Here is a 27,671-nt window from a genome sequence, read left to right on the forward strand (position 1 = left end):
AAAAGACGTCAGGTAGGATCATTCATGTAGTGGGGAACTGGTTTTCAGTTGATATCTAAGACAACCAAATACATTTGCCTTGTATTGGAGGTAAGTGTCACAGTCCCCCAAGACTCAGATTTCTGAGCATGTGGAGGGTGGAGGAGTTTTGGTAATATCTCTTGGGAGCACCCTCCCTGTGGAACACCCTTCCATCAGATGTCAAGGAGATTAAGAACTACACAATTTTTGGAGACATCTGAAGGCAGCCCTGTATTGGGAAGTTTTTACCGTGGCTAGGGAAACCTAGCCAGATGGACAGGGTATAAATAATAACATTATTATTATTATTATTATTATTATTATTATTAACCAGACAAGCAGTCTGGTTGTCTGAGTGGTTAGCTACATACAAGCTAGGAACAAAACAAAACGGAACAAAACAAAAAAATAGGGAGCCCTGCTGGACCAGCCAATGGTCCATATACAGTGGTACCTCTGGTTACAAACTTAATTCATTCCGGAGGTCCGTTCTTAACCTGAAACCGTTCTTAACTTGAGGTACCACTTTAGCTAATGGGGCCTCCTGCTGCTGCCGCACCGCCAGCGTGCGATTTCTGTTCTCATCCTGAAGTAAAGTTCTTAACCCGAGGTACTACTTCTGGGTTAGCAGAGTCTGTAACCTGAAGTGTTTGTAACCTGAGGTGTTTGTAACCGGAGGTACCACTGTAGTCCATCATCCTGTTTTCACAATGGCCAACCAGATACCTACATGATAAGCCCACAAACAGAATCTGAACACAGCAGCACTCTTCTCAACTGTGATTATCAGCAACTGGTACTCAGAAGCATAATGTTTATGGCATTGCAATAATATCCAGGGTGTGTTTCTTGAATCGTGGTACAGCCACTTAGAGTTGTCAAAGCCAGACTTGCCTGTTACACTTCTGGTATTGCACTGAGTAGTAAAAGAATTTCAGCATCTTGGTGTTGCATATGGTCCGTGGATAGGATTACGTCTCTGCTGTAAATATCATTGGGTGGGTGGGGGAAAGTTGACACATATTTCCCACTCCCCTTCAAGGGTATTTTTGTCACTCATTCTCACCAATCCACTTGATTCTCAGTTCTCCTGAACTGACAATTTGCATACTATTAGGGTATTCTAGTACCATGTGCTGATTGATTGATTGCCTTGATCCATCGACTCCCTGTTCAAGAAAATTTACAAGCAGAAGTGATTTAAAATATATGCAATTTAGTTCCATAAAATTCCATTTGTAAAATCCAAGCAGAAACAACAGTGACTCAATGAAAGCAACAATAAAATGTTCATTATGGAAAGCCTAGCAGCTTGGCAGAGATGTTGAACAGATTTTACCCCCTCCAAGGAGAAAGGGAGAAGGAAGGTTTGCTTGATTGAAGATGGAGAAAAACACACACACACGAACATGACTAAATATATAAATGTATTTCCTCCACACCAGCTCACCTATGCTGTTGTATGAGCATTAGTGCTGTAGAAACAATAGAATAAGTAAGTGCTATTCATTCATTTGCTTTAAGCTTATTAGAGGCTTCCTTGTGCTATAAACCTTGCCATATGCTGAGTGAAATGAGCCTCTCCTACTCAGCATCCTGAGCTTTCTGTAAACACCTAAGGACATGCAAGGACACAGGCTCTTGGGGAGGGTGCTTTGAGGAAACAGTGAAGAAAGAAAAAATCAGCATTAATTAGTGACCCACAATAAGAAGAATTGTAGTCCAAAATATCAGGAGGGAACCAGGCTGATGAAGACTTGTCTGGACCTAGTGCAGAGGTGAATGCATCCCTTATCCAGTGACACCTGCTCATCTTTTGCTGTAGAAGATGGACTTGTTTTCCTTCTGAAGATCATGATGCGAATCAGCATTTGGGGTTCACAGAAGGGATGTAATTTATTCTGACATTCACCCAGGTTTTCATCTGATATTTTCCTTTCTGCTGCAATTGGTTTATTTTACACAAGTTGTCTTCTGTTTCGTGAAAACATACATGTTCTTTTAATGTATTTCATAGCACACAATAGACCTGCATGGTGCTATTTTTCTAGAAAAAGAGGTGCTGGAACTCATCATGAACACCTCCCTTGTTCTTTTAGAATGATAATGGTGCCTACCTGAGAGGGGCCAGAACTGAGTTCCAGCAAGTTCCAGCTGAAAAGATGTCCTGGACCTGCAGATCTGAGGCATCAACAGATATTTAGATATCAGTTACATTCCCTAGATGTTCCCTTTCAAAGTTAATGAGATTCCAGAGGTCTGAAATTCCCTGCTGGTCTGCTATGGCAAAAAACCCTCCAAAGAGTCTTGTGACACCTGAAATACAAAGTTAATGAACTGGCTAAAGGTCCATCACAAATCCATCTTTAGCTACAATTCCAGCAGTAGCTCCAGGAGGTTAATCTGGACAGCCCAGAAGCCTCCCTTCAACTCTTAATATTCTATGAAATAGATTCTTGCCTTAATCCACCAGTTGTGTATGACAGGAAAAACTTGCGGTCCTGCCTAAGGTGGGTGGGGCTAGAGGGAAAAGTAGGCAGAGCAATGTAGGTACTTACCTCTGTACAGCCAGGCAAAAGGCAGAGGTTCTGCACACTCACATACCTTCATCCCAGCAAGCAGGAGGTATTACAAAGGTTCAATGACAGATTCCAGCCAGGCAAAAGCTCTCACTTAAGTAGAGCACAGAGCAGAGAGGATTGGGGGAGGTGGCATGGGGAAGAGCCCTAAGGGATGGATAGAGGTCCACATACACTCCCTGGGACTGATCTTCCCTACCCTTCTCTATGACAATAATACTTGAATGTAGGTCACTTGCTCTGTGATGAGGAGAGAGCCAGGGGCCAGGGAAGGGCAAGGTTCATTCTAAATGCAATATTCAAGGAGCACAGAGTTCTGACATTGCTTCAACAAAAAACATCCCAATTGTTTCCCCACTTGCACTAGAAGGTTCTCCTTTAATTAAAGGGGCCTAGCCCTCTCCAGTAGTCTCCTATTAAGGCAGAAATGTGGGGGTCTCTGGTCCTGCTGGCTTGCCTCTAATGGAATAATCCGAGTCTGAGGCCATTAGTGCCACATTCTTGGGCTGGAGGGACACTGACCCCAGAGGCTTATCCTGTAGCAGCATGCCTTTATCCTTCTGGTTCAGACTGTAGCTCTATGATCTGGAGAAGACTCTGACTCCTGGTTACCAATGGTAGGGGCAGAAAGAGTTTTGGTTGAAGTCCTCCTTCAACCAGGGTGTTTCTGTGCTTTGGTCTCTATATATTCCTGCATTGTGTCCTTCAGATTTAGGGTTGCAATCCAGCAACATCTGGAAGGCACCAGTGGAAGCCATGCCTGGTTATGCATGTGAAAAATCATTTGGGATTCTTTTGAGAACAAAATTCAGCAGTAATGCAAAACATACTAGGCATCCTAATCTGGTGTTTGTTTACTCAGAAGTAAGGCCCAAATAAATTAATGTGCATAGGATTGTTGCTATAGTCAGTAATATGATCACAGCTCTTAAATTGGCAGGCTGAAATTAAGCATAAGGTGTTGGTTTGTTAGATATGTTGCAATGTAGAGAAGTAATTATATCACTGACAGCCGTAGTATTAGTTGACAGGTTGTTTGATTGCAGTTGCCTCAAGGTCATATCTCTTTCAGTAGATTCAACAGTGCAGCAGAGACATCTTTCTATGGCTCCAGTTTTCATCAGAATGGCTGTTCCTGCAAGAAGCAAATCAGAGAGACAGATTCTCTCCCTTTATGTATATAAGAATTTCTTATTGTACATGATAACAAGTGTCTCATTTTTGATCTGGGATAGTATCCTCTTGGCAACTATTCTGTTGGTTGTAATCCTTTGAGGAATGTTTTGAAAGTAGTTTCTTACTAAAATATGGATAACAGCTCCTTTTTTGTTGAAATACTGTTCCTCTTTATAGTTACATTAAACACACTCAGCAATTAGGAAAATGAGTCTGGAACAGGCCCCCTCAAGAGGTGGTGGACTCTCCTTCCTTGGAGGCTTTTAAGCAGAGGTTGGCTGGCCATCTGTCATATATGATCTAATTGAGATTCTTGCATTGCAGGGAGTTGGATTATAGGACCCTCGGGATCCTTCCAGCTCTATAATTCTATGATTCTGTAAATATGTGTGTTTAAATAAAAGCCTTTTCCTTAGCACTTCAGATGTTTATGAATGTTCTGTGACATCACAACCACCTCAGACAATCAAACAATGTTCCTCCCCTGGTCTTGACTGCCCCATTGTGTATGAGACTGCATGTCTCATATCATCTTAACTCTAATAGTATTCTAAACTCGTTCTTTGGGGGAAGGTTTTTTTGGGCATAAATGGTTGCTCCCTTTTGGAACTGCTTTTAATTGCTGTAGTTAACTTTTTTTTTGTTTTTGGTTGCTGCATTTATAAAACCTTTCTCGCGCTGCTGTTTCAGTGTTTAATGGCTGCTTAATCAGTGTTATATTGTGCTTAAAATGGTCAAGTGTGCATTAAGTTTCAATTGGTGTCAATGAAAGTTGTTTGTTAAACCTAATTATAATCTGGAAGCAATTTTGGGTGAGCGTGGGGGTCATAGCTGTCAACTTTTCCCTTTTTTTAAGGGAAAATCTTATTCGGAATAAGGGAATTTCCCTTAAAAAAAGGGAAACGTTGACAGCTATGGTGGGGGTTGCAGTTGGGAAGGAAAGTGTTAATCTTCTTAATATACTTACACACACACACACACACACACACACACACTGCATCCACTGCACAACTATTAGTTTTATATATTTTTATGTATGTCCCATTGGAAACTGTCTACTAAGTCCAAATGGGGAGACTAGGGAGGGGACAAAGAGGGGTGAAGAGAGGGGAAAGGAAATAAAGTGAAAAGGCAGAATGAGGGGGAGGGAATGGATGGTGTATCAGAGCCCTGCTCTTACCTGCTGCTCCATACCTGGGCTGCATTCACTTGGCAGTTTATTCCATTTCCCTGATGCTTCTCTGTTCATTTCCACATTATTTTTGAGCTTTCACATCACCTAAGAGCCACTTCTGGAAAACTAATGGAACACAGAACATACTCAAAGCTCATTTCCATGTTATTTGATTCCAAGGTGGTGGGTGGGATGTGTTTGCAGCCTTCTTTACCTGGAAAATCACAGAAGTAAAGTAACCAAATCTGGAGTGGTATGCCAGAGTGCAAATCCTTCCTGCAGTTTTCATGGCGGAATCATGAGGGCACAGAAGCACCCATGTGCAGAAAGGGTTGTTGGGGAGCAGTGACAATGACATTTTTTGTTGTTGTACCTGGGGTTTGGCAAACCTGGCCCCTGCCAAGGGCGCTGGTGGGGGGTAGGTTGCAAAAATTGCCCCTCTTTCGGTGCCTCAACAGAGGAATCTGAATTCTGGTGTGGACCATCACAGCAGCAATTGCAAGGGTGGGTGGGCGGGCTGGTCAGCCAAATTTTGTCCATGGGCCAAACATTCCCCACCTCTGGAATAGAATGTGTGTCTGTGAGTGAGTGAGTGAGTGAGTGTGTGTGTGTGTGTGTGTGTGTGTGAGAGAGAGAGAGAGAGATAGAGAGGAAAGAGGGAGGTATTTCTGGTACTACTGAAGGGGAGGTGAATTTTGCCCACCACTGCTCCTGCTACTACACCCTTTAAAATTACATAAATGCTGGGCCCTTTCCTGGAATAACTGTTGCTGTATCAGGAAGGTTGATAAATTGATAATGCCCAGTGGGCACTTCCCACTGTTTTAGAAATCCATCTGTGTTTAAGAAATGTGATTGCAGGAGGAACTTCTCTTCCTCTGGCTCTACTTTTATTTGAAATACCCCATTGCTATATTGTCACTGTTGTTTTCTAACCCCTTCCCTCTTTTCCGTTCTCAAAAGGGGAAAGTTACGTATGTTCATCTGACAACTTTTTTAAGAAAGTGGAGTATACCAAGAATGTCAACCCCAACTGGTCTGTCAACGTGAAAACCTCCGCCAACATGAAAGCGCCTCAGTCCCTGGCCAGTAGCAACAGTGGTCAGGCCAGGGAGAACAAGGATTTCGTGCGCCCCAAGCTGGTGACCATCATTCGGAGTGGGGTGAAACCCAGGAAGGCTGTCCGTGTGCTGCTGAATAAGAAGACGGCACATTCCTTTGAGCAAGTTCTCACTGATATCACAGAAGCCATAAAGCTGGAAACAGGAGTCGTCAAAAAGCTGTACACGCTGGATGGAAAGCAGGTAAGACCATTTTGTTCAAATGTCCCCAAGACCTCCAAAGTTTCACAACAGTACAAAGAGTGGAAGGAAATACACAAGTAGAATTGTGTGGCGTTTGGTCCAAATATTTTTTGCTCTATAAGATACACCAGACCACAAGACGCACCTAGTTTTTGGAGGAGGAAAACAAGAAAAAAAATATTCTGAATCTCAGAAGCCAGAACAGCAAGTGGGATTGCTACTCAGTGAAAGCAGCAATCCCTCTTGCTGTTCTGGCTTCTGGGATAGCTGCGTAGCCTGCATTCGCTCCATAAGATGCACACACATTTCCCCTTACTTTTTAGGAGGGAAAAAGTGAGTCTTATAGACTATAGAGCAAAAAATACAGTACTTAAAAACACCATCAAATTCTTAACCAGCGAGCCTCAGAATGGGAGACTTGTTACAACACTGGTGTCTTCTCCTCCCACATGCTATCTGGAGTCTTCAGTCTGTTTAGAAGCCAGGATTGGAACTCCTTCCTAAATTGAGACAGTGTCCTGTTTGGCGGGTCTCATTTTCTATCCCACATCCACTCTTGCCACTTGATCATAAGCAAGCCCTACTCACATGATGGGTGAGCAGGTAAGCTGACTTGGTCATATGATGCTTGTGTCTACACTGAAGCTGTGTATACACTAATATCAGCCAAAATAATTCATGTTTTTCCTTAACATGCTGCTTTCAATCTAGATTGATTCTAGGTCCTGCCATCTTCAAGGGTGGGTGTGGCTACTTGTCACTTGTTTGAAAACTCGCCCCTTGATTAAGTTATCCTTGCCTTTTGCACCCTGCACATCTCCTAGGTGAATGAAGAAGGAAGTGGGGTTTGTAGTATTGGTGTACAACCACCGAGTGTCATTGGATATACTCCTTGTGCACACACACACACTTTGCCAGGACAGCCTACATCTGTTTTCAAATTACAGTGCAGCATAATGCAGAATCAATTTGCAAGAAGTTTTTTTTTTTTAAATGAAACCAGTTTCTTGAACTGCTTTTCAGGTGCAATTCAGCAAATAAATAAATAAAACAATGCAATAGATCTAGATTGTGTGTAGATCGAAAAAGCAAGTACTGAGTCTCCAATTTGTTCTAGAATAAAATGCCACGTGTACACAGTCTGAGTGGCGTAAGTTAGCTTCCTTCACAACTGCATCACAAGTCGTTCTAGGGAAGGGTCCTAGCTCAATGGTAGAGCACCTGCTTTGCAAAAGAACATAAGGAGAGCTCTGCGGGATCAAGCCAAAGGATTATCTAGTCCAGCATCCTATTCTCACAGTGGCCAAGCAGATGCCCATAGGAAACCTGCAAGCAGGACCTAAGTGTAATAGCGTTCTTCCAACTTGTGATTCCAATCAGCTGGTTTTCAGAGGCATACTGATAGCCTTCTCCGCTCCGAATTTATCTAATTCTCCTTAAAGTCATCCACGTTGGTAGTCATCATTACATCCTGTGCGAGCAAATCGGGTCCCAGCTTCAATTACCAGTTAGGTATGGGATCCATCCTTGTCTGAAATCACTGTTGTGAGCACTGGCGGAGGAACAGGGGGGCGGGGGGAGCGCACTGCCCCCCCGCGACACGATCCTGGTGGGGTGCCATCATGGCTGCCCCCCATGCTGGGCGCCACAACCTCAGGCAGCGTGCCATGCCCCCAGGACGTGTGCCACGCCCCTTTGGGAAGCGTGCCACACTCCCAGGATGCGCGCTATGCCCCTGCGGGCAGCACACCACACCCTGGGATGCGTGCCACACCCCTGCGAGCACCGTGCCATGCCCCCTGGACGCGTGCCAGCCACACCTCCGCCTGCTCTCCGCCCCCCCCCCTCGCGCACCGGAGCTTGAAGCTCCGCCACTGGTTGTGAGACAGCATAATACTGACCTAAGTAAACAGTGGTCTGAATCAGTATAAAACTCCTTCCTTCCTTTATACCACATTCATATTAAGCCTTCCCCACCTTATGCCTGACCATTAGCCATGCTGGCTGATGCTGAAAGAAAACTTTTCTCCACCCAAAGGGTACCATGTTGGAGAAAGCTGGCAGGAAAATCACATTAACCTCCTTTTGAAACCTCCTTATTTGTCCCTGGGGGGGAAATGAGTGAATCTAGTATGTAGATATACCCCTCAACCCAGTATATTCAATATATGGGCAGCTAAGGGGGGTGGGGTAGGGGCAGCTGCCCCCCCTAAAACAAGTAAATCAATAAAAATATTTAACTAACTGAGATTCTGCACCCCCAACATAAAGCCACCCCCAATCACAAAGCCTGGCTATGCCCATGGTTCAACATGCTAACTACATTTAAATATAGTTAATGAAAAACTGGGAATCCTTAGCTGAACATCCTTCAAATATTTGAAAGCTGCAGAGTGCAATCCTAAGCATATTTCTTCAGAAGTAACTCTCGCTGTGTTTCATCAGAATTATTCCCTAGTCAGCAGGCACAGGATTGCAGCCTTAGCCCCTTCACACTCTACAATTTTATAATCTGTTGCAATATCCTCTTCTCGTTTCCCTTACCCATGTTTTTCCATATTCCTTCTCTGATACTAAAGCCATGCTGACTAAGTGAACATCTACTGAAGCCTAAAATTAACCTGCCAAAGTGGCCACCATCTGTTCCTATAGAAGCCAGATTTTTCATGCCAGTGGTTATGTTACTAAATTGTCACTGGTATTAGTATCAGGCGGGAGAATGCAGCCAACCATTGGAGGAAAACAGATGCACCAACACCACTGTCCTGAGCACCACTGAACTGTGAATATTCTCCAAAGGATTCTCCCTCCGCTGCTGCTGCTGCTGCTGCTGCTGCTGCCACCACCACACACTTTGAAATAAACAATGCAGGCAGATTGTACCAGAGTATTATTTTGGCTTTAGGGCACAGTCTCAACAGTTCTCAAGCTTCACACTAGTCAGAACGTTTTAAAGCAAAATGGGTTGCTGTCTGTCTAGAAACAAAGTGAGTTGGAGGAATAGGTAGAGATCATTTGGGGTGAACAGATTCCCCGGCATATTGCATCCCATTATTACTGTGGAGGAGTCTGCTGAAAATGTCGTGCTCCTCTTTCCTTTGGGTTTATTACTGAGATTTTCCAAAAGTATGTCTGGAATTAGCACATGGACAGTTTCCTGAAGGTTTAAAGTGTCCTGCTGTTCATTGGTTATCTCTCTCTCACACACACACTCCTCAGCCCCACCCTGCTGCTTCTAGTGTGTGCATATAAATTAGGTTACAAAAAGGAATGTGGATGCAATTCCTTTTGCACTGTACTTCATTGGTAACTGAGGGCTAATCCACACTTCCTCTGGTCCCACTGCTTTTCCCTGGGGATAACTGCTCTTTAGTGTTCAATCCGGTTTCACCCGGGTTGCCATTTATTCCAATCTATCACTAAAGAGCAGATTTTTCCTTGGAAAGCAGAGGGCAACAAGCTGATGTGTGGATTAGCCCTTAGACTGAACACACACAAGGGACTGAGAACGCACATGTCCAGCAGTCTGAATGAAGTCCAGAAATAAAATTTTAAAACTGAGCATAGGAAGCTGCCTTATATTGACTCATACCATTGGTCCATCTAGATCAGTATTGTCTACGCTGACTGACAGCGGTGTTCCAGTACTGCTGGAATCTTTTTCAGCCCTACCTGGAGATGCCAGGGTTTGAACCTGGAGTTTTCTGCTTTCAAAGTGGAATCTCTAGTGCTGAACTGTGGCCCTTCTCCATAATGTGAATGCCAAACTCTCTATCTAGCTATCTATATACATCCATTCAAATAAACTGTGGCTTTCTTTAGGGTAGTTTTCAAAATGAGGAAAAGGACTTCTAGGTGAGCTGATCTAGGACCCTCTGGACTCCCTGCCCTTTGACTTCCCTACCTCCTAGGTCCTCTTCCCCGTCCACATCTGTTCCACAAAACTCCTTCTGACAAAACTTTCCCTGCCCACAAAACTTCTGCTCAGCCAAACTGACATTGTTGCCTTCCCTCACAGACTTTGGAGTACAAATATTTTTACAGCTTTGTTCCGACTTGTGTGCAACGGAGGGCAAGGGGAGTCAACTAGGGACTAAAGTGACATAAAGCTCACAGAGCCAATGTCCTAATTGCTCACATTAGTGAGCAGGCCTGATGTGGATTTTTTTTAAAAGGGCATCAAAAGAGTTTCACATGACCAACTGGTTTACTGGCATCATTGGAGACCTGAAGGAGTGTCTCCAACCCCTTCGTTCAGCCCGGACACTGAGATCCAGCTCCAAGGGCCTTCTGGTGGTTCCCTCACTGCAGGAAGTGAAGTAACAGGGAACCAGGCAGAGGGCCTTCTTGGTAGTGGTGCCCACCCTGTGGAATGCCTTCCTGTCAGATGTCAAGGAAATAAACAACTATCTGACTTTTAGAAGCCATCTGAAGGCAGCCCTGCTTAGGGAAGTATTTAATGTTTGATGTTTTATGGTATTTTTTATATTTTGTTGGAAGCCGCCCAGAGTGGCTGGGGAAACCGAGCCAGATGGGCCGGGTATAAATAAATAAATTATTATTATTATTATTATTATTATTATTATTATTATTGGCTTCCAGAAATCTCCCTAAAGTTGCATTCTTTTTCCTAACCTCTGACAGCCGGAACATCTCAAGTTCTTGACTTGCTCATCAATTGAATGGTTCCATTGGGTTATAAGTAACGGCTTGAGAATGTACAACATGCAGTCAGTATCTGCATGTTGTGCAGGGCCTGCTGGAGATTAAGCATAATAACCAGAGATTGAACAAAATTCAGCCAATATATACACATTCCCCAAGGACACGGTCAGAGGCAGTAACACTTCTGAATACCGGCTGTTTGACACCACAGGAGAGGAAGATGCTCTTGTGCTTGAGTCCTACTTGAGGGTTTCCCATAGACATCTAGGTGGTCACTGTGAGAACAGAATGCTGGACTAGATAGGCCATCAGCCTGGTTTAGCAGGCTCTTTTCATCTGTGAAACATGCATAATTTTCTCTTAATGGACAGGTTATTTGCTCATTCTGCACATATAAGATCCATATTTGGGGGAAGGTTATCATATGCACCTACCAAAAACAAATGGGGAGGAGGAACATTGGCTTGTTATTCCATAGCTTTTATTTTCCTAAGTCTTTAGCTAAGTGCTGCTGCTGCTTCTAAATGTTACCTGTCTTTTCCAATGAAGTTATATACATATTCATGTGTCAGGACATTTGTGGTTTTACACACCAGAGAATTCCTAGCCCTGTTAGAATGTTTCCCTCTAGCAGTCTTTGCCTCTACAAGGATGTAATGTGGCAGGTGATAGGTGAACTCCAGATACCTGCTGGAGAAGCAGATGCAAATGTGTACCAAGGCTAGGTCACTGCTAGATTCTGCAGAGCTCTGTGAATTTGCCACCTTTGCTTAGATGACGCGTGAAGTGAGATAGTTCAAGCAGTGGAAGAAGAAGAAAAGTTAGTGAACAGCCGTTTCCACAGAAGGTACAAATACAAATGAAACCATTGTTTCCAGAGCTATGGTGGTGCCATTCTTCAAGAAACAACGCCTAACGTGATTGATTCAGACCCATAACATTAGCTACACATTGACATGTGGGTATTCAGTAGTTCAGGGGCAGCTAACCTGGTCCCCTCAAGATGTTGTTGGACGACAACTCCCATAAGCCTCCACTAGCATAACCAATGGTCAGGGATGATGGCCATTCCTGCTAGCTCATACTGATGAGGGGACCAAATGTTGCATCCTTGAAAGTAGGCAAGGTCCCCAAATCCAGAGAGAAATGTGGGCTTGGCCAGAGAATCATAAGGATCCCTAGGATGAAGGTTGGATTGGCCAGGTTTGGTATCTAATATATTAGGAGTCTGTTGTTTTTCAGCTCAAGCCACTGATATCAGGGATAACATCGATTTTAAAATGGTGTAGAGAGATTTAAAATGGCACCACCAGGGAGCAGATCTTTTTCAATGAATCATGACTTTTCTATTATATCCTACTTTGCAAAATGGAAGATAATTTAAAACCAGTTTGAGGGGTACAGTTTATATTACATACACAGAGGAATACACACACACACACACACACACACACACACGGAGTTCAAATATACAGCAGCTGGAACAGTGCAGAAGGTCACAGCTTTTGCAGCTCTGCTCCATGAAGAACAATGGAAATAATAAGTGGTATTGACTCCACAGGAATAATTATGCAGCCAGTCTGCCTGCAGGGCAGCAGGGGAGAACAGGACGGTGAGGTCCTTCGTTTCTATCCCCATCCCTCGCCATCTGTTCTCTGCCACTTAGCTGATATCTGGTCCACTGGCAGGGCCTGAAAAAGCTTGTTCTTCTCTTGGCAATCTACAGACATCAGTCCCTACCATGTGCTGATGGGCTTGAAGGCTCAAGAGCCTGGTAGAGGGACTTGACCTCAGATTCCATGTCTGGTAGAAGGGCAAATGGCACAGTCTTTCCATCCCTTCTCCTTTTTGACTAACTTACATATATAAAAGTATTTGCTTGGACAGTGAAATATACATCTTAAAAAAAAAAAAAAAGCTGGCTGGAATGCTTGGTGTAATTCTATGTTCCCTATTTCTAAGCTATGTGAATAGAAATAAATGTATTCGTACTCTCCTCCAACATCTCATGGCTCCACGAAGAGGATTCTTATGCACTTGGTGAATTTCTGGGATGCACATTCTTTTACTTTTCTGCCAAACTTTTTTGCATTAGGCTTTCTTGATCTTGGTCTAAGAACTTATGGAAGCTTCTACTGATCTGATCTTTTTATATTTTGATTTACTGCATGCTCTAGGTTGCTTTGTTGGCTGTTTGTCAAAAAATCAAGACATGTGCAAAAAATGAAAAGCCAATCAACCAAACAAAAAACCTGGTTGGAACAGTAAATAAGGGTGGGGTCAATTATTTATTTACTTCCAATATTTACAGACTGCTTTTCACCATAAATGGTCTTGAAGCAACCAGTTTTTAAAACGTCCATCATCTTGGCTAGTAACTATTATCCTACTTACCTTCCATTAATTTCTCCAACCCTCTTTAAAGCCACCCAAATGTGTAGCCATCACTAACTCTTGTAGGAGCTAATTCCAGGGTTTAACTATGTGCTGCGTGAAGAAGTGCCTCCTTATCTGTTCTGATTCTTCCAGAATTCAGTTTCAGTGGGTAACCCCATCAGATTCTAATATTATGAGAGATGGGGGCGGGGGACCTCTCTCTGTCCGCTTTCTCCAAGCTTGAGGTTTCCAGGCCTGAGGGGGCCCTGAGCAAAGTGTCCTCTGGTGGGTCTCTTTCTTCATCAATGGGCCCTGGAGGGCTTACCTAGAGAAAGAGAGCAACAGTCCGCTGTGTATTACGAGATGGCTTAGCTGCCATTTTAATTTCACATGGTGCCCTGAGACAATGTCTCACTTTCCCATTATGGGAAATTTAAATTGCAGTAGACTTAAAAGGGGCCATGTCAGGCAGCGGCCCTGGGCCATACCAGGATGCTGGGTGGCGGCAGCTGCCCTGGGACACCAGGTGCTGATGCTGACCCAGATTAAAAATTACTTGAGTATATACTGAAAGATTTGTGAACTTCTTAAACCTGAAAAGCTTTCCTGGAGAGTTCATTTCTGGACAACTCAGCTGTAATGGGACTGAAACACTCCCTCTCGCCTTCCTAATGCAGCCATATCAGAAACCTTATCAACTGCTGGCAGACTGCAGGATTACATGTAAATGAAGTATCAAAGGCTAGAATTAGAATATTAGCTATGATGAATATGACTTTTGCATGCTCAAGTGGGCTTCACAGTGGATTAAAAGCATCCTAGCCTACATCTCATAATTCTTGCTGAAAGTTTAAGGCACTGTTTTCACTGAATTTTAATATGGTGTTATTACTTTCTGCGATACTATGGATTTTCTATTATCTTAGACAACTGCAGTCACTGAGGTTTACATCTGGACAAGCATATGTCAGGATGAAATGAAAGCAATGAGACTTTTATAGCCAAACATGCCAGTCAACAAACTGCTTCATTGCCTGTGTAGGGAATTTTTATTTTTAACTTTTTGGCATCATTTGTTGTTCAAAATTTGAAATGGAGTTTTGCTGATGTTGCTAGCCTAGATCTTTAATCCTTGTTTTTCGGTGTGATTAGGGACTTGCCATCAAATCACCCATAATCACCAATGATTGCATGTTCTCTGCATATTTTTTTAAGCAGCAAAGGAAACTCTCAGCTGTGCATAATAGCAAGGATTTGGACACCTCTTAATTACTAATGTTAAGTATTCAATTAGCAAATCATCCTCATTGCATGCTAATTAGTGTCACAGTCCAAAGAAGAGATGGGCACAATATAGACTATAAGCGCCATGAGGTCCAAGATGCCCGTTTTAGAAACTGTATTCATGCAGTCAGTGCAGCCAGATCTTTATTGGAATACAACTTTCATCATTCCTGATCTGATGGGTGTTGGCCAAGAGCTGACAGTGCCCACTTTGCTGCCACCACTGCCGTAAACAACTGCAAATATATATATAATCTATAGGCAAACATGAGTACCAAGACAGTACAACTGACTGGAGAAAATATTGCACAGCTCTCATGAAGAATTCCAACCATAATGTCTTCCTCAGGGTCTTGATCTCAGTGCTGCCTTTGTAGAACTCAGTAAGGAAAAGGATGGTGACAAAACTCAACCTATTGCCCATTGGGAATGATAAGGGGGAAGGCAAGGAGCCCAAGAGTAGGTGGAGACAAAGCCCATGACAGGCAAAGCCAGAGCAAAATAACACCCAGCACCAACCAATTTTAGTTTCTCTGCCCCTGTCCTGGACCATCACTGGACTGCTTTCAAATACAGTGGTATCTCAGGTTACATACGCTTCAGGTTACAGACTCCGCTAACCCAGAAATAGTACCTCGGGTTAAGAACTTTGCTTCAGGATGAGAACAGAAATTGGGCGGTGGTGGTGTGGCAGCAGTGGGAGGCCCCATTAGCTAAAGTGGTGCTTCAGGTTAAGAACAGTTTCAGGTTAAGAACGGATCTCCAGAACGAATTAAGTACTTAACCCGAGGTACCACTGTAAGAAGATAAGCAGGTGGGAGCTTGCTAAGGGCAGGCTGTGTTTAGTGAGGCAGTGCTCCATTTGCCTTTATGGGTTAGCCTCCTTTGACAGCCGCGTTTGTGCTTGAGCTAATAAATAAATAATAATAAAAACCCAGAGTCTCATCCTGCAAAGCCACAGGTGTTTTGAAGGCCCACTCTCAGCACGAGAGGCTACCCAAGGGCAATATTTAGGCCATAGGACAAAAACCGTCTTGATTCAATGTCTCCCACCTTCCCTTCTTCACGTGCTTCCTTCCCATAACTCATGGCTTTGACTGGTGTGTGTATTCCCATTCCCCCAACCTCCCATTGTGTAGTCTGGCAGCTGCAAGGACCAGTTGCTAGGTGACAGCCTCTGCAGCACAAAGCGCTCTGGCTGGGCAGGTCAGTCCTGCCATTTTCAGACAGCTGTGCATAATTTCTATTTGCCTTTCTCTCACTGTCGCTAAATCACAGGGCGCCGAATCAGCATAAAACATCTAATGGAGATTAAAGGGCTGCACTTATTCTCATTGCTTTATTCTTCTTTAAAAACAATTCTTTGGTGAAAAGAGATTGCACATGGGTAGGCTTGTCTTTGACTAGAGCCAGACCAGTGGGGTTAAAAATTAATGTCAGGCCAGAGTATTTTTTTGGCATTTAGTGTGTGTGCACGTGTGTGTGTGTGTGTGTGTGTGTGTGTGTGTAAATACACTCAAAAGATTGGATTACTCATTGTGGACAGGCAAAATCAAATAACAGGTGGAGTAAGATTACCTTTGAAGGAGAAAGAGCGGTAACCTGTAGCTCAGTGGCAGAGTACTTGATTTGATGCCCAGAATCTCTAGTTTGGACTGGGAATGTCCCCTGCCTGAGATCCTGGACAGCTTCTGCTGGTCAGTGAACAGTTATTGTGCTGTGTGAGTCAGTGGTCTGACTCTATAAAAGGCAACTTCCTATATTTCTGCAAGGGGGCTATGAACTTAGCTTCCTTTTCTTTGTTAGTAGGGAAAAAAAACTTTTCTGCCACTTCAGGGAGCCAGTTGGCTGACCTCAGTAAACCAAGGGTGTTCCCTTTGTAATTTAAGAACCTTTGGCCCTCCAGATGTTGCTGAACTGGAACTTGCATCACTCCCATTGCCTGGGGCTGATGGGAGTTGTAGTTCAGCAACATCCGGAGGGCCGAATGTTCCTTGCACCTGGTATAGAAGGCCATTCCCAGGCAGGTTCTTGGGAAGGTGGAGGAGATGACTGCTCTAATTGAAACAGAGTTCGCCAGCATGCAAAGTTGAGATCCATTCCAGAGACACATTCTGACTCTGTGCACTGCTAGAAGATCAGATCCAGATTCCTTAGATGGCATCATTGTAATCAGTGTTAGCCCTATTCAAAGTAGACCCACTGAATCAATGGGATTCAATGGCTGTGTGTCTGTAAGTGTGATGACTACAGAGAGTGAAAAGTCTTATCTTCTATGGGCAGGGAGCAGGGGAAGGTGGAACCCTGATCATCAAATGCTGATTTTCAGAGCTGAATGAAATTGTAAATGGAGATAGATAAACAGATGGTACCTGAACATGAGCACATGAGTGGGTAGGCCATTTGGAACTAGGATGATCTTCATTCTAATCCTCTTTCACTCAGCTAACCCTGTTCCAGCTATTATTATAATGCTCACACACCTTGACTGAATTTCTCGGAAATGAGTTCATTGGTTAGATACAGACTACAGCTGGATCTGCTGGGCTTTTGTCTCCTTAACAGTAGGGTTGCCATATTTCAAAAAGTAAAGAACAGGACACCCTGAAAGTTGCTGAGCTTTTTTAAAAGGAAACACCCAAAATTGTTGAGCTGAAAAAAAGGTGACTTTTCGGTTGACTTTCCTAGGATCCAGGACAAAGCACTGCCTTTTGGAAATCCCTCCCCTCCAGACATCAATTTAGAACACAGGTTGACATATGTCTGTCTCTGGAGACAATAGAAGAGTGTGCCTTTGGGGATGAAGTCAAACGGTTGGAGAGTTACAGCACCTGCTGTGGCTGTAGAGACCAATATGTTTTATTGCAAGTGGGGCAGATGAAGTTGTGTTGCTCCGCTATTGGAGAGGAAGAAACATCTCTTAATTGTGGGTTTTGGCCTACTTGTCAAATGCCACCCACATCACAAAAACAGAGTAGTCACAGCGGTGTTGCATTCTTGCCCGTCTGTGCATTGGGAAGAAGGATTTGTGTATCTGGCTCTGCTAGAAGTAAGAAGATTAAATCCTTCAATTAGCATAGGATTTGACACAGCAGATAAGACCACAGAGCCCACTGAGGTTTCTGCCTCTTTTTGATTTCCTATCAGGCAGTGCAACAGCTCAGATGCACCAGTGCTAATCAAGATGCCGTATGCTTGCTCAGACCTTAGCTTTTGCAGGGGCTTAAACTCAGAACCTGTTTTAATGGAAGAGGCCATAGCACAGTAATAGAGCATATATTTTGCATGTATAGCATTCATGATCCAAGGGGAAGGTCACCAACAAGGAGGGGTGGTAGCCAAGATGAGGCAAGGTAAAGGTCAGAGGGAGTTCAAGGTGGAGAGAGTTCAAGGTGTTGGTTCAGGAACAAGCGCAGTGTTCCTGCCACTGAGGCTGGACATCCAAGTTGTCTCGCCTAAGTTCTGGAGCATCTGAGTTTCAAAGCAGTACTAGATGATTATTAGTCAGAGGGCAGTTGCCAGTTCCTTCGTCTGTAAACAATGACTTCTTTGTGGCAGCTGTGGGGATGTCTGCTTAGGGTTCCCTTGGGGCACTGAAGAGTCAGTAGACCAGCCGTCAGTCTGGCAGCTGAAGTGTCTCCTGAGGGCCCAGGGGACTAGAGCTCTGTTGCCAGATCCATCCAAGCTTCAGTTGCCAAAGAACTCTGTCTCCAAGGAAACTTTATCTGGGGTCATGGTACCAGATCCCAAGTATCTCCAGTTAAAAGGTGGAAAGGTTAGGAACATCCCTTGCCTGAAGCCTTGGAGCACTGTCAGCATAGATAGCACTGAGAAAGATGGGTCATTAGTTTGATGTCGTACAAGGCACTTAGGAGGGGGGCAGCAAGTAGTTTGTCTGCATCTGGCTAGCTGAAGCTTTCCCACCCCTGTCTTGAAGCACAAACACATGAAGTTTCATTATACTGAGAGGGGTCACTGTTCCATCTAGCTGAGTACTGTCTGCAACGACTGGCAGTGACCCCCTGGGTTTCAGGTAGGGATCTTGCCCCAGCCAAGTCCAGTAGCTACCAGAGTATTCAGACTCTAGGGTCTGATGTGTCAAGTTCCAAATACAGTCATACCTCATGTTACGTCCGCTTCATGTTATGTTCTTTCAGGTTACGTCCCACGGCGACCTGGAAGTACCGGAAAGGGTTACTTCCGGGTTTCGCCGTTTGCGCATGCGCAGACGTGCAAAATGATGTCACGCGCATGAGCAGAAGCGGCGAATCACAATTCACGTGTGCACAGATGCGCCATTGCGGGTTGCGCTCTTTTCATGTTACGAACGGTCCTCCGGAACGGATCCCGTTCACAACCAGAAGTACCACTATAGTATTTATAGACCACACGGGGTATGGATGCTGATCAGAACATGTACCCTCCAAAGCCTAAACTGGAGGCACATTATATGTGGTTCCTTTTTGCATGTGCTAAGCTGCATCTACAAAGACAGGACTGAAGCTTTTCCTCTGAACTGGTACATCACGTCAACGTAGCTTTGCCAGTCTCTGTGGCTGGCTGGTCCTTTGGAAGGAATGCTGGATGCATGTGGCTTATTAATTCCGCTGCCAAGTCTTTTCCCAAGCTGGCCTTTTGTTGTAGCTTATTTCTCACCGCAGAGCTCTTTTGATTCCCAGCCCCCTCCTCTCACTGGAGCTTCAGTTCCTCTTGGCTGCTTCTTGCTCACCCCATTGTTACTCCATTTTCAGCCTGGAACTGCATCTCCCCAACATGCACGTCCGGACTATTAGCAAAGTTGGTCCTTTCTCTCTTTTTCTCCCAAGTTCATGTGACCTGTGCCTTTCTTGGATCCAAATACTCCCGTGCATTGACTCAACTCATGTAAAAGAGACAAAAGAATCAGTAAAACATAAGCTGGGCTCACCAGAGCCAGCTGGCAGTTCTGTGTGTATCTGTGTGTGTGTGTGTGCTCACATGTGCGTGCGTGCATACAGAGGGGGAAAGGTGGGTCACCAAACTGTTACAAATGCTTGTTTTGACCTTTAAAAAATGAACTAGAGTTCTCAGAAACAGTTGTGGTTTTCCTTAGGAATTATACTGCTATGTCATAAAGTCCTGCGGAGTGGGGGCTGGCACATCCACATTCTGAAAACTGTAATTTAAAAACCAGCTGAGTATGACTGAACATGCCCTGAATGATACATTCAGCAGAATCAAAGGATGCATGTTTTTCCTAGAGTTACATGCCCAAATGCTTTGCATATACACCTATACACCCACCCACCCCTTTCTGTCTATAGCGAACTAGCATGGCAGAGATGGAAGTTCAACCTAGCTTTCTCCCATGCATGAAACCATGGCTGAAGACTCCGTCCCACCCCTATCAGACAAGGGTCTTGAAGACTCAGAAGATGCAGAGGATTTGCATGTGAACCAAAAATCAGCTGCCCTCTTAGAGAATTTTGATACTACTTTCCTTTCAGAAATAGCATTTAGCAGTACCTTTTTATAGGGACATTACTGTCTTTTCTGAAGATTAATGTTTGTTTTGATTCAGCAGTAAACAGTAGGTTTTCCTGGGGAAGGCGGTGAGACAAATTAAAAAGGTCTCAGACCTGTGCCTAGTAATCACACAACAAACAAAAGTGTGAATGAGCCCTTACCCTTATGTTCAGCGGTCAGGGAGCAGCTCATTTGGTTAGAGCACGGTGCAGATAACACCAAGGTTGCAGGTTCAGTCTCTGTATGGGACAGTTGCATATTCCTGCATTACAGGGGGTTGCGACTAGATGATCCTCAGGGCCCCTATGAACTGTGCAGTTCTATGGTTCTATGAAACGCTTTTTATCCGAGAAGATCTGTTCATGGTGCTGAATGCAGGTTCCTCTGGGCAATGGAAAGGGAAATAAACTAGGATGACCCTAGGTATCACATCCTCTTGCAAAACCTAGTTTAATTATTTGATCATCCTGATAGCCATACAAATTAACAAACCGGCTATAAAATGTTTATGTTTTGGCATATAGTCATGTCACTTTCCTGAAGAAAGGAGAGGAAAGTTTATCCTGATGTTAAGTAATATTTACATTAACATTCATTATGCATAGAACAATCAGCCAGAAAAGGGAAGAAAGCAGGAAGGTTTGACACTGTAGGTTCTTTTTGTCTATGTTTGCACTACAATTTAAATTTAAACTAATATTCAACTTCCTCCTCTAAGTGTTTTTTTTAATAGATGTTTCACACCGCACAGGATGACATGCATGCACGCACGCACACCCCAATTTTATCCTCATAGCAACTGAGAAGTAGGTAGGCTAGGCTGCGAGACATACACGAACTTGGAAAAGCCAGCCAGATGGGGGGTTTTTTAGGATTTGAACCCAGGGCTCCTTGGTCCCAGTCCAATGGTCTAGCCAGTATACCACACTGGCTTTCAATATGTTAAGTATTGAACTGTTTCCCCTTTTGGCTGATGAGATGTCATTATGTTTACACACGTATGCTTACTTTCTAAAACCCCATCACAAGGTTATCTTAATATATCCAAAGCATACAGTTGAACTGTGGACAAGTTTCATTTCATCTTTTCATTTTGAGTTTGGACCATTAAAAACATGTGAGATCAACTGCTGGTGCATGTTCATAAGTGTACTTACTTACTTACTGTAGATTCCGGCATATAAGACGACTTTTTAACCCCAGAAAAGAGGTTAAAAAGTCGGGGGTCATCTTATACGCTGGGTATGGCTGCAGTGGGCTGCGGGCTCCACTCCACAGCGGGAGGAAGCTGCCCAGCGATGCTAAGCCAGCTTCACTGGGCAACTTCCTCCCGGCACGGAGCCCGCTGCGCAGCGAAGCTGCCAAAGCGTATAAGGTGACCCCCCCCCCAAATTGGCAGTCATCTTATACACCCAGTCGCCTAATACGCCGGAATCTACGGTACTTTAAATTGTTATATATCCACAAGAGTTCATACAGTACAAACATGGAAAGCTGTCTTATACTGAGTCAGGTCATAACCTTATGTAGCATAATATTGTCAACACCGACCGACAGTGGTTCTCCAAGGTTTCAGAATACGGCCACTCCCAGACCCACTGGTGCTCTGTTACTGAGGAATAGTCCTTCAGACATATTCTTATGCCTCAGGGCAGTTCACAGGACAAAATCAAAATATAAAGCCACAAAAATATATAATCAAAATAGCAACAACAACCCAATACCCCTCCCCAAGAGCCACATTTTAAAAGGGCATAGGATGTCAATCAAATCAACCAAAGGCCTGGTTAAAAAGGAATATTTTTGCCTGGTGCCTAAAGGTGAAGGCACCAGGCAAACTTCCTTGGGGAGAGCATTCCACAGACAGGGAGCCACTGCAGAGAAGGTCCATTCTTGTGTTGCCGCCCTCCGGACCTCTCAAATAGGAGGCACACAAAGAAGGGCCTCATATGATGATCGCAGGGTCCGGGGAGGCAGTGGCAGAGCAACATGCTGCAGCCCCCGGAGCGGAGAACAGACGGGGGCATGGTTGTCACGCATCCCAGGGGCATGACGCGTCGCCCGTGGGGGCATGGTACACGTCCTGGGGGCGTGGTGCATTGCCCACATGGGTGTGGCACGCATCCCAGGGTTGCATGTGCTGGGGGTGCAGCTGTGATGGCACCCTTTCCCCAAATGGTACCCAGTGCGGCACACTCCCCTGCCCCCTTCGTACGCCCGTGGAAAGAGGCAGTCCTTGAGGTATTGTGGTCCTGAGCCATTTAAGGCTTTATAGGTCAAAATCAGCACTTTGAAGTGGGCCAAACGGGCTCCACGACGTGGAAGAGGACACTTGGGCGATTGTGTCAACACCCGAATCTATTTGGGTGTTCCAGAGGTCAGCTAGGGCTTCGACAGGGGCACCAGCTGACCCCCCCCCCCACAGCCATTTGGAATCCCACTGGATACATCAGCCTCCTAATAGGTCCCCTGCCTCTGCGGAGGGGAAAAGGTCTGACAGCCTAAATCTCAACAGGAAGTGATCTGCCCATGACAAGGGACTAATGTTGATGTCCACCAGCTTCAAATCACCCGTTTCCTACCTACTTGAGAAACAAGATCCAGATTGTGGCCTGCCATGTGCATTGGGCTGGTGACATATTGGGACAGCCCCATGGTTGCCTTGACTGAGCTACCCCAGAGCCCGCTGTCTTGGCATGGATGTTAAAGTCTCCCAGAACCAGCAGTCTGGGAGTCCTCAATACCTCCTCTGAAACCAGCTCCGTCAGTTCAGGCAGGGAGACTGCTGGGCAGCGGGGTGGGCAGTAAACCAGCAAAATCCCTAATCTGTCCTGATTGCCCAATGCCAGAAAACACTCTAAATCCCCCCCCCCAACTGTACAGAGAACCTGAAGATAAGAGAAAGAATCTCTATAAACCACAGCAACTCTCCCTCCCCGACCCTCAATGCTGCACTGATGCTGCACTGAGTACCCAGGTGGGCACAGCTGGGTAAGACCAGCTCCACCCTGTTCACCCACCCAGGCCACGTTTCAGTGATACATGCCAGATCAGCCTCCTCATCCAAAACCACATCATGGATGAGGGAGATTTTATTCTGGACCGACCTGGCATTCAACAGCAGCAGTCGCAGACCCGAGGGATGGCTGATATGACAACCACAATGCCCCAGGTTGGAGTAGGAGCTGGCACACAGCACAGTCACTAACTGTCTGGGCCATATGCCCCTTACCCAGCCTGCCCCTCCTCCCATGCAAGACCTCCCCATACCTAGAACCACTGTAATTGTGCCTCCCCCTGCTTTCCCCCACTCCTTTCCTCCAGGAACATCCCACCAAATGCCCTTACATATCTAACTGACCAAGTGGATAGAGGCAGGATTACAGCCCCCAGGCTCTCAGCAGGGTGGTCCCTGCTGTGCAACAGCAGCAGTCCTTATGAAGCCTGTCAGGCCCTGTCCTGGGCCAGGTGGATAGAGGCACGAGGACGGCCCCAAGGCTCTCAGCAGGGTGGTCCCCAATGTGCAACAGCAGCAGTCCTTATGAAGCCTGTCAGGCCCTGCCCTGGGCCAGGTGGATAGAGGCAGGAGCACGGTCCTCAGGTTCTCTCTGGAAATGAAGTGATGAAGAGACAATGATGCCAGGAGCTGAGGGAATCTCTGGGGCTGAATCATTGGCATCAGAGGATGTCAGCAGGGAAACATTTTCAAAAATGAATGATGTGGGAAGCACAATCCATTGAAGTTCTTCTCAGTAACCTCTGGCAGAGATCTCTGCAGAACATAGTTCTCTAGCAGCTGCTTCCTATGATTCAAAGAAAGATTTTTTTACCAGTATTGGGCTCTGTGGTGGCTCAGGATTCCTCCTCTATGGCTGAAGCTCCCAAGGTGTCTGGCTCAGTCATTCCATAGCTGACCTTGGTGGTTTGCCATGAGGTTAAGTAGTAGAACAAATAATGTGGGCAAATGTGGGCAGACATGAAGGGAAGTCAATGACTGAGGCTCTGCCACTATTCCTTCCTCTTTGTATAGCTCTGTAGTGGATTGGACTCTCTTCCCTAGTCCAATCCAGGCAAGCTCCGCCCCTCCAACAAGCATGCAGTGCTGGCTGAGGGACGGGACATTCAAGGAAGGTGACATGGCCACCCACCTGTCACACCTTGTGTGGGACCATAGCCAGCAATACTGCCAATCTCTTACCATGCTTGCCACTTCTTCCCTCTTGGCACTGGGCACAATGAGGCCCTGTGCTATGGAAGCCAGGCCAATCGGAAGTGACTAGGATATAAGCTGCAAAGAATACAGAGTCAAATCTATATTAAGCATCTGTTAGTTATTAGCATCTAGCAATGCAATCCTTCTGACTTAATTCTCTTTAGCTTTAGCCTTTGCAGTTCTGCAGTATGTTTGACCCAAATATCCCCATTGTGGTTTTCATATTTTTACACTTCCGTTCACATAAGTTGAAAGGGCTTCTCCTGAGTCTGTTGCAGGAGTTGGTTTAGAGAGCCAGTTCATGGCTCCTTATCAAATTATTGCCAGAGCCCCAAAGGCTCTCTGAAAACACCCTCAAAAACATTCTCCATAGACCCGCCCCATTGCGTCTTCTGCTTATCTCCACTGCTTAAGTACTTACACTTTCAAATTCATTTAGACACAGGGCTTCGGGGAATTTTTATTCTCATACTGATAATAGAAGCATTGTTTGATTTGTTTCAGCCATTATCCTTTTCTTTTGGTAGGATAAAAAAGAGAACGCATTGTATCCACTTAGGTACTCCATTATTTTCTGGTGAAAGTATGTAGTGATTCTGCTGCTGCCCAATGAAAATGCTGCCACCCAGTATTGCTGAGGTTGGAAGAAAGGATGAGAGGAGAGGAACCATGATCTAAAGCTGTAAAGATTCTGCTGCACCAGCATAGATGTCTTTTAAAAGGGACCAGGTAAATGCATGGATGAGCCAGTGTGATGTAGTGGTTAGATTGTCAGATTGGCACCTGGAAAATCAGGGTTCAAATCCCCACTCAGCCATGAAGCTCCCTGGGTGACCTCTGGCAGTCTCTGTCTCTCAGCCTAACCTACTTCACATGGTTGCCATGAGGGGGATGAACCATGGGATCCTAGCAGTTCAAAAGAACATCAAGTGCAGATAAATAGGTACCACTCTGGCGGGAAGGTAAACGGTGTTTCCGTGTGCTGCCCTGGTTCGCCAGAAGTGGCTTAGTCATGCTGGCCACATGACCCAGAAGCTGTCTGCGGACAATTGCCGGCTCCCTGGGCCTATAGAGCGAGATGAGCGCTCAACCCCAGAGTTGTCCACAACTGGACCTAATGGTCAGGGGTACCTTTACCTTTACCTTTAACTGTATATTAAATGCTCCTATGTGCTGCTATACACATATATTCTGGCATCTGGAGTTAGTAACTATGAAGTTTATCAGTGGCTACCAGGCAAATTTATTTGTTAGAAACCATTGGCCACCACAATGCAAACAGTATAGAAATTTATCTTAGAACAGGTGGTCCCCAGCACATGGGATCCTATGTTGTGCAATGAAATTTTGGGCTGTTGGGCTGCTAAGGTGAACTGTAGGTGTAGCACATTTATTCCCATCCATCAGCAAGTAGCAGCTACCTATTCCTTGGAGAATTAATACAAGGAACAACGCAGTACATAATGAACAATATTTCCCACCTCTTCGTGGAACAGGTATGCAAATGACATTTTGCAGGTATCCTGGCATATCTCCCATCCAAACATGCTGTGGGCATAGTTTCAAATCTCAACGCTATAATTGCTTTCCTCAGCATATGAATTGATGATTCAAATGAAGCTGGAAGTTGGAAGAATTAGGGCAGACAAAAGAAGAACAGTGCATAGTTAAAACTGTGGAATTTGCTCCCACAAGTGGTAGTAAAGGCCTCAGTTTTGGATGACTTTAAAAAAAGAATTAGACAAATTCATGGGCGATTAACCTATTCATGGCTACTAGCTATGATGGCTTTGTGCTGCTTCCATTGTTGGAAGCAGTATGTCCTTGACTACCAGTTGCTGGATATCATAAGTGGCAAGAGCACTGTTGCACTAAAGTCCTGCTTGTAGGCTTCCCATTGTGGCATCTGGCTGGCCACTGTGAGAACAGGATGCAGGACTGGATGGGCCTTTGGCTTGATCCAGCAGGGCTCTTCCTATGTTCTTATGCTCCATTTAAACAGCAGCGTGATGGTCCTGAACCAGTTTCCTTCCCAAAGCAGCTGTTTGATGCCTGCAAGGAGACGTTCAGCAATTGTGTTGGAATGGTAATCGAACATCTTTTCCAGCTGTGAGCCTGAGCTGCTGCTGCTGCCATAACCAAGTTGCCCATAAACTCTTTGTTTCGGCAACTGCTGCAGTGCAGGAAAAAAAGCATGACAGGCTGGTCTGCAGCCAACCTTCTGGATTTGTTAATAGGGAAAGATGTCCAAAGGGAAAACTTTTGTCAATATGGCCTTCCCTTCCCTTTGCTTATTTGTTTTGTAAGGTGAGAAAGACCCCCATCTTTTTATTTAAAAAATAATTTATTTCCTTGTTGTTTGGCCTCAATCCGTGGTTTCAAACATTCATGGTACAAATTTAAATAATAGCAGCAATCCTGGGGAGCTACTGATCAGCAGCAAATCTACATTGCTAGCAATGCTTCTGCAATTCTCCTCCCATTAATGTCTCACTGGATTTCAAAGCTCTGAATTACTTGGTCTTCTTTCCACAGTGGAGTGAACGTATTAGGAATTCTCCACCATTCCATGATTTTTTTTCAAATTAATTTTTCTTCAAAGCATGGTGCTGCAGCTTCCAGTCCTTGTAGTTTATTTGCATCTTGCCATTCTACTCTCTGCATTGCCAAAGCAACCCAAGTACTATCCGCACAACCTACCATGCCAATTTATTGCACTCTTATCACAATGACTTTACATATGAAGTTGCCTTTACATAGAAAGTTGTCATTGGCCCATTTAGCTCAGCACTGTCCACCCTGACTAGCAGCAGTGATTCAAAATTCCAGATAGCCCCACCTGGTGATGCCAGGAAATGAAGCTGGGGCCTTCTGCATGCAAAGCAGATGCTCTATCACTGAGCTTAAGCCCTTCTCCCCCTTAGTCAAGGATTGCTCTACCTCCCACCTTTGGTGGCAGATTTACTTCTGCCTCTTGGATCACTCTGGCTCCTTAGGATGGCCATTGTCAAATTCCATTGGGATCTTCATTCTTGTATGAGTTAAACAGATGGGAGAATATCACCAGCTCTGTATTTCCTGTCATATTGATGAAATGAAGGAAGTAGCCACACTTGGCATATCCACCTCCTCCCCCCCATTTTACATCTCTTGAAGGTACATTTGTGAGTCATGGGCTAGCAATATCAGCAAGTCTCTGGTTTTGCAGGCCAGAAATATGAATCTTGGGGGCTTATAACACGTATTGCAAATAAAGGAAATATAACGACAACCAAATTCTTCCACGGCTTACATTCAGACCAAAGTCAGAGAATACTTCTTTTCCCACCCCCATCCATTCAGTCAGCTCCTAAATACCCTCTCATGCATCCATT

The 27,671-nt window shown here is 44.8% G+C and overlaps 1 protein-coding gene and 1 long non-coding RNA gene across 5 annotated transcripts in view; one reads left to right on the forward strand and one right to left on the reverse strand.

The window, feature by feature from the left end:
- Positions 1-27,671, forward strand: part of DCX (doublecortin) — a 113,603-nt gene that overhangs the window by 14,722 nt on the left and 71,210 nt on the right. For all 4 annotated transcript variants that reach the window (XM_080990555.1, XM_080990556.1, XM_080990557.1 and 1 more), the window contains exon 3: positions 5,914-6,254. In XM_080990555.1, the coding sequence (XP_080846681.1) occupies positions 5,914-6,254 (341 nt within the window). The remainder of the gene's footprint in view (positions 1-5,913; positions 6,255-27,671) is intronic.
- Positions 3,557-15,671, reverse strand: LOC308468414. The gene is made up of 3 exons (XR_013981642.1): positions 15,633-15,671; positions 13,314-13,620; positions 3,557-3,735 (listed from the first exon to the last, which is right to left on the reverse strand). It is a non-coding gene; the product is annotated as an uncharacterized lncRNA (long non-coding RNA).

This window comes from Podarcis pityusensis, assembly GCF_964106645.2.
Source record: "Podarcis pityusensis genome assembly, chromosome: Z".
NCBI lineage: Eukaryota > Metazoa > Chordata > Lepidosauria > Squamata > Lacertidae > Podarcis > Podarcis pityusensis.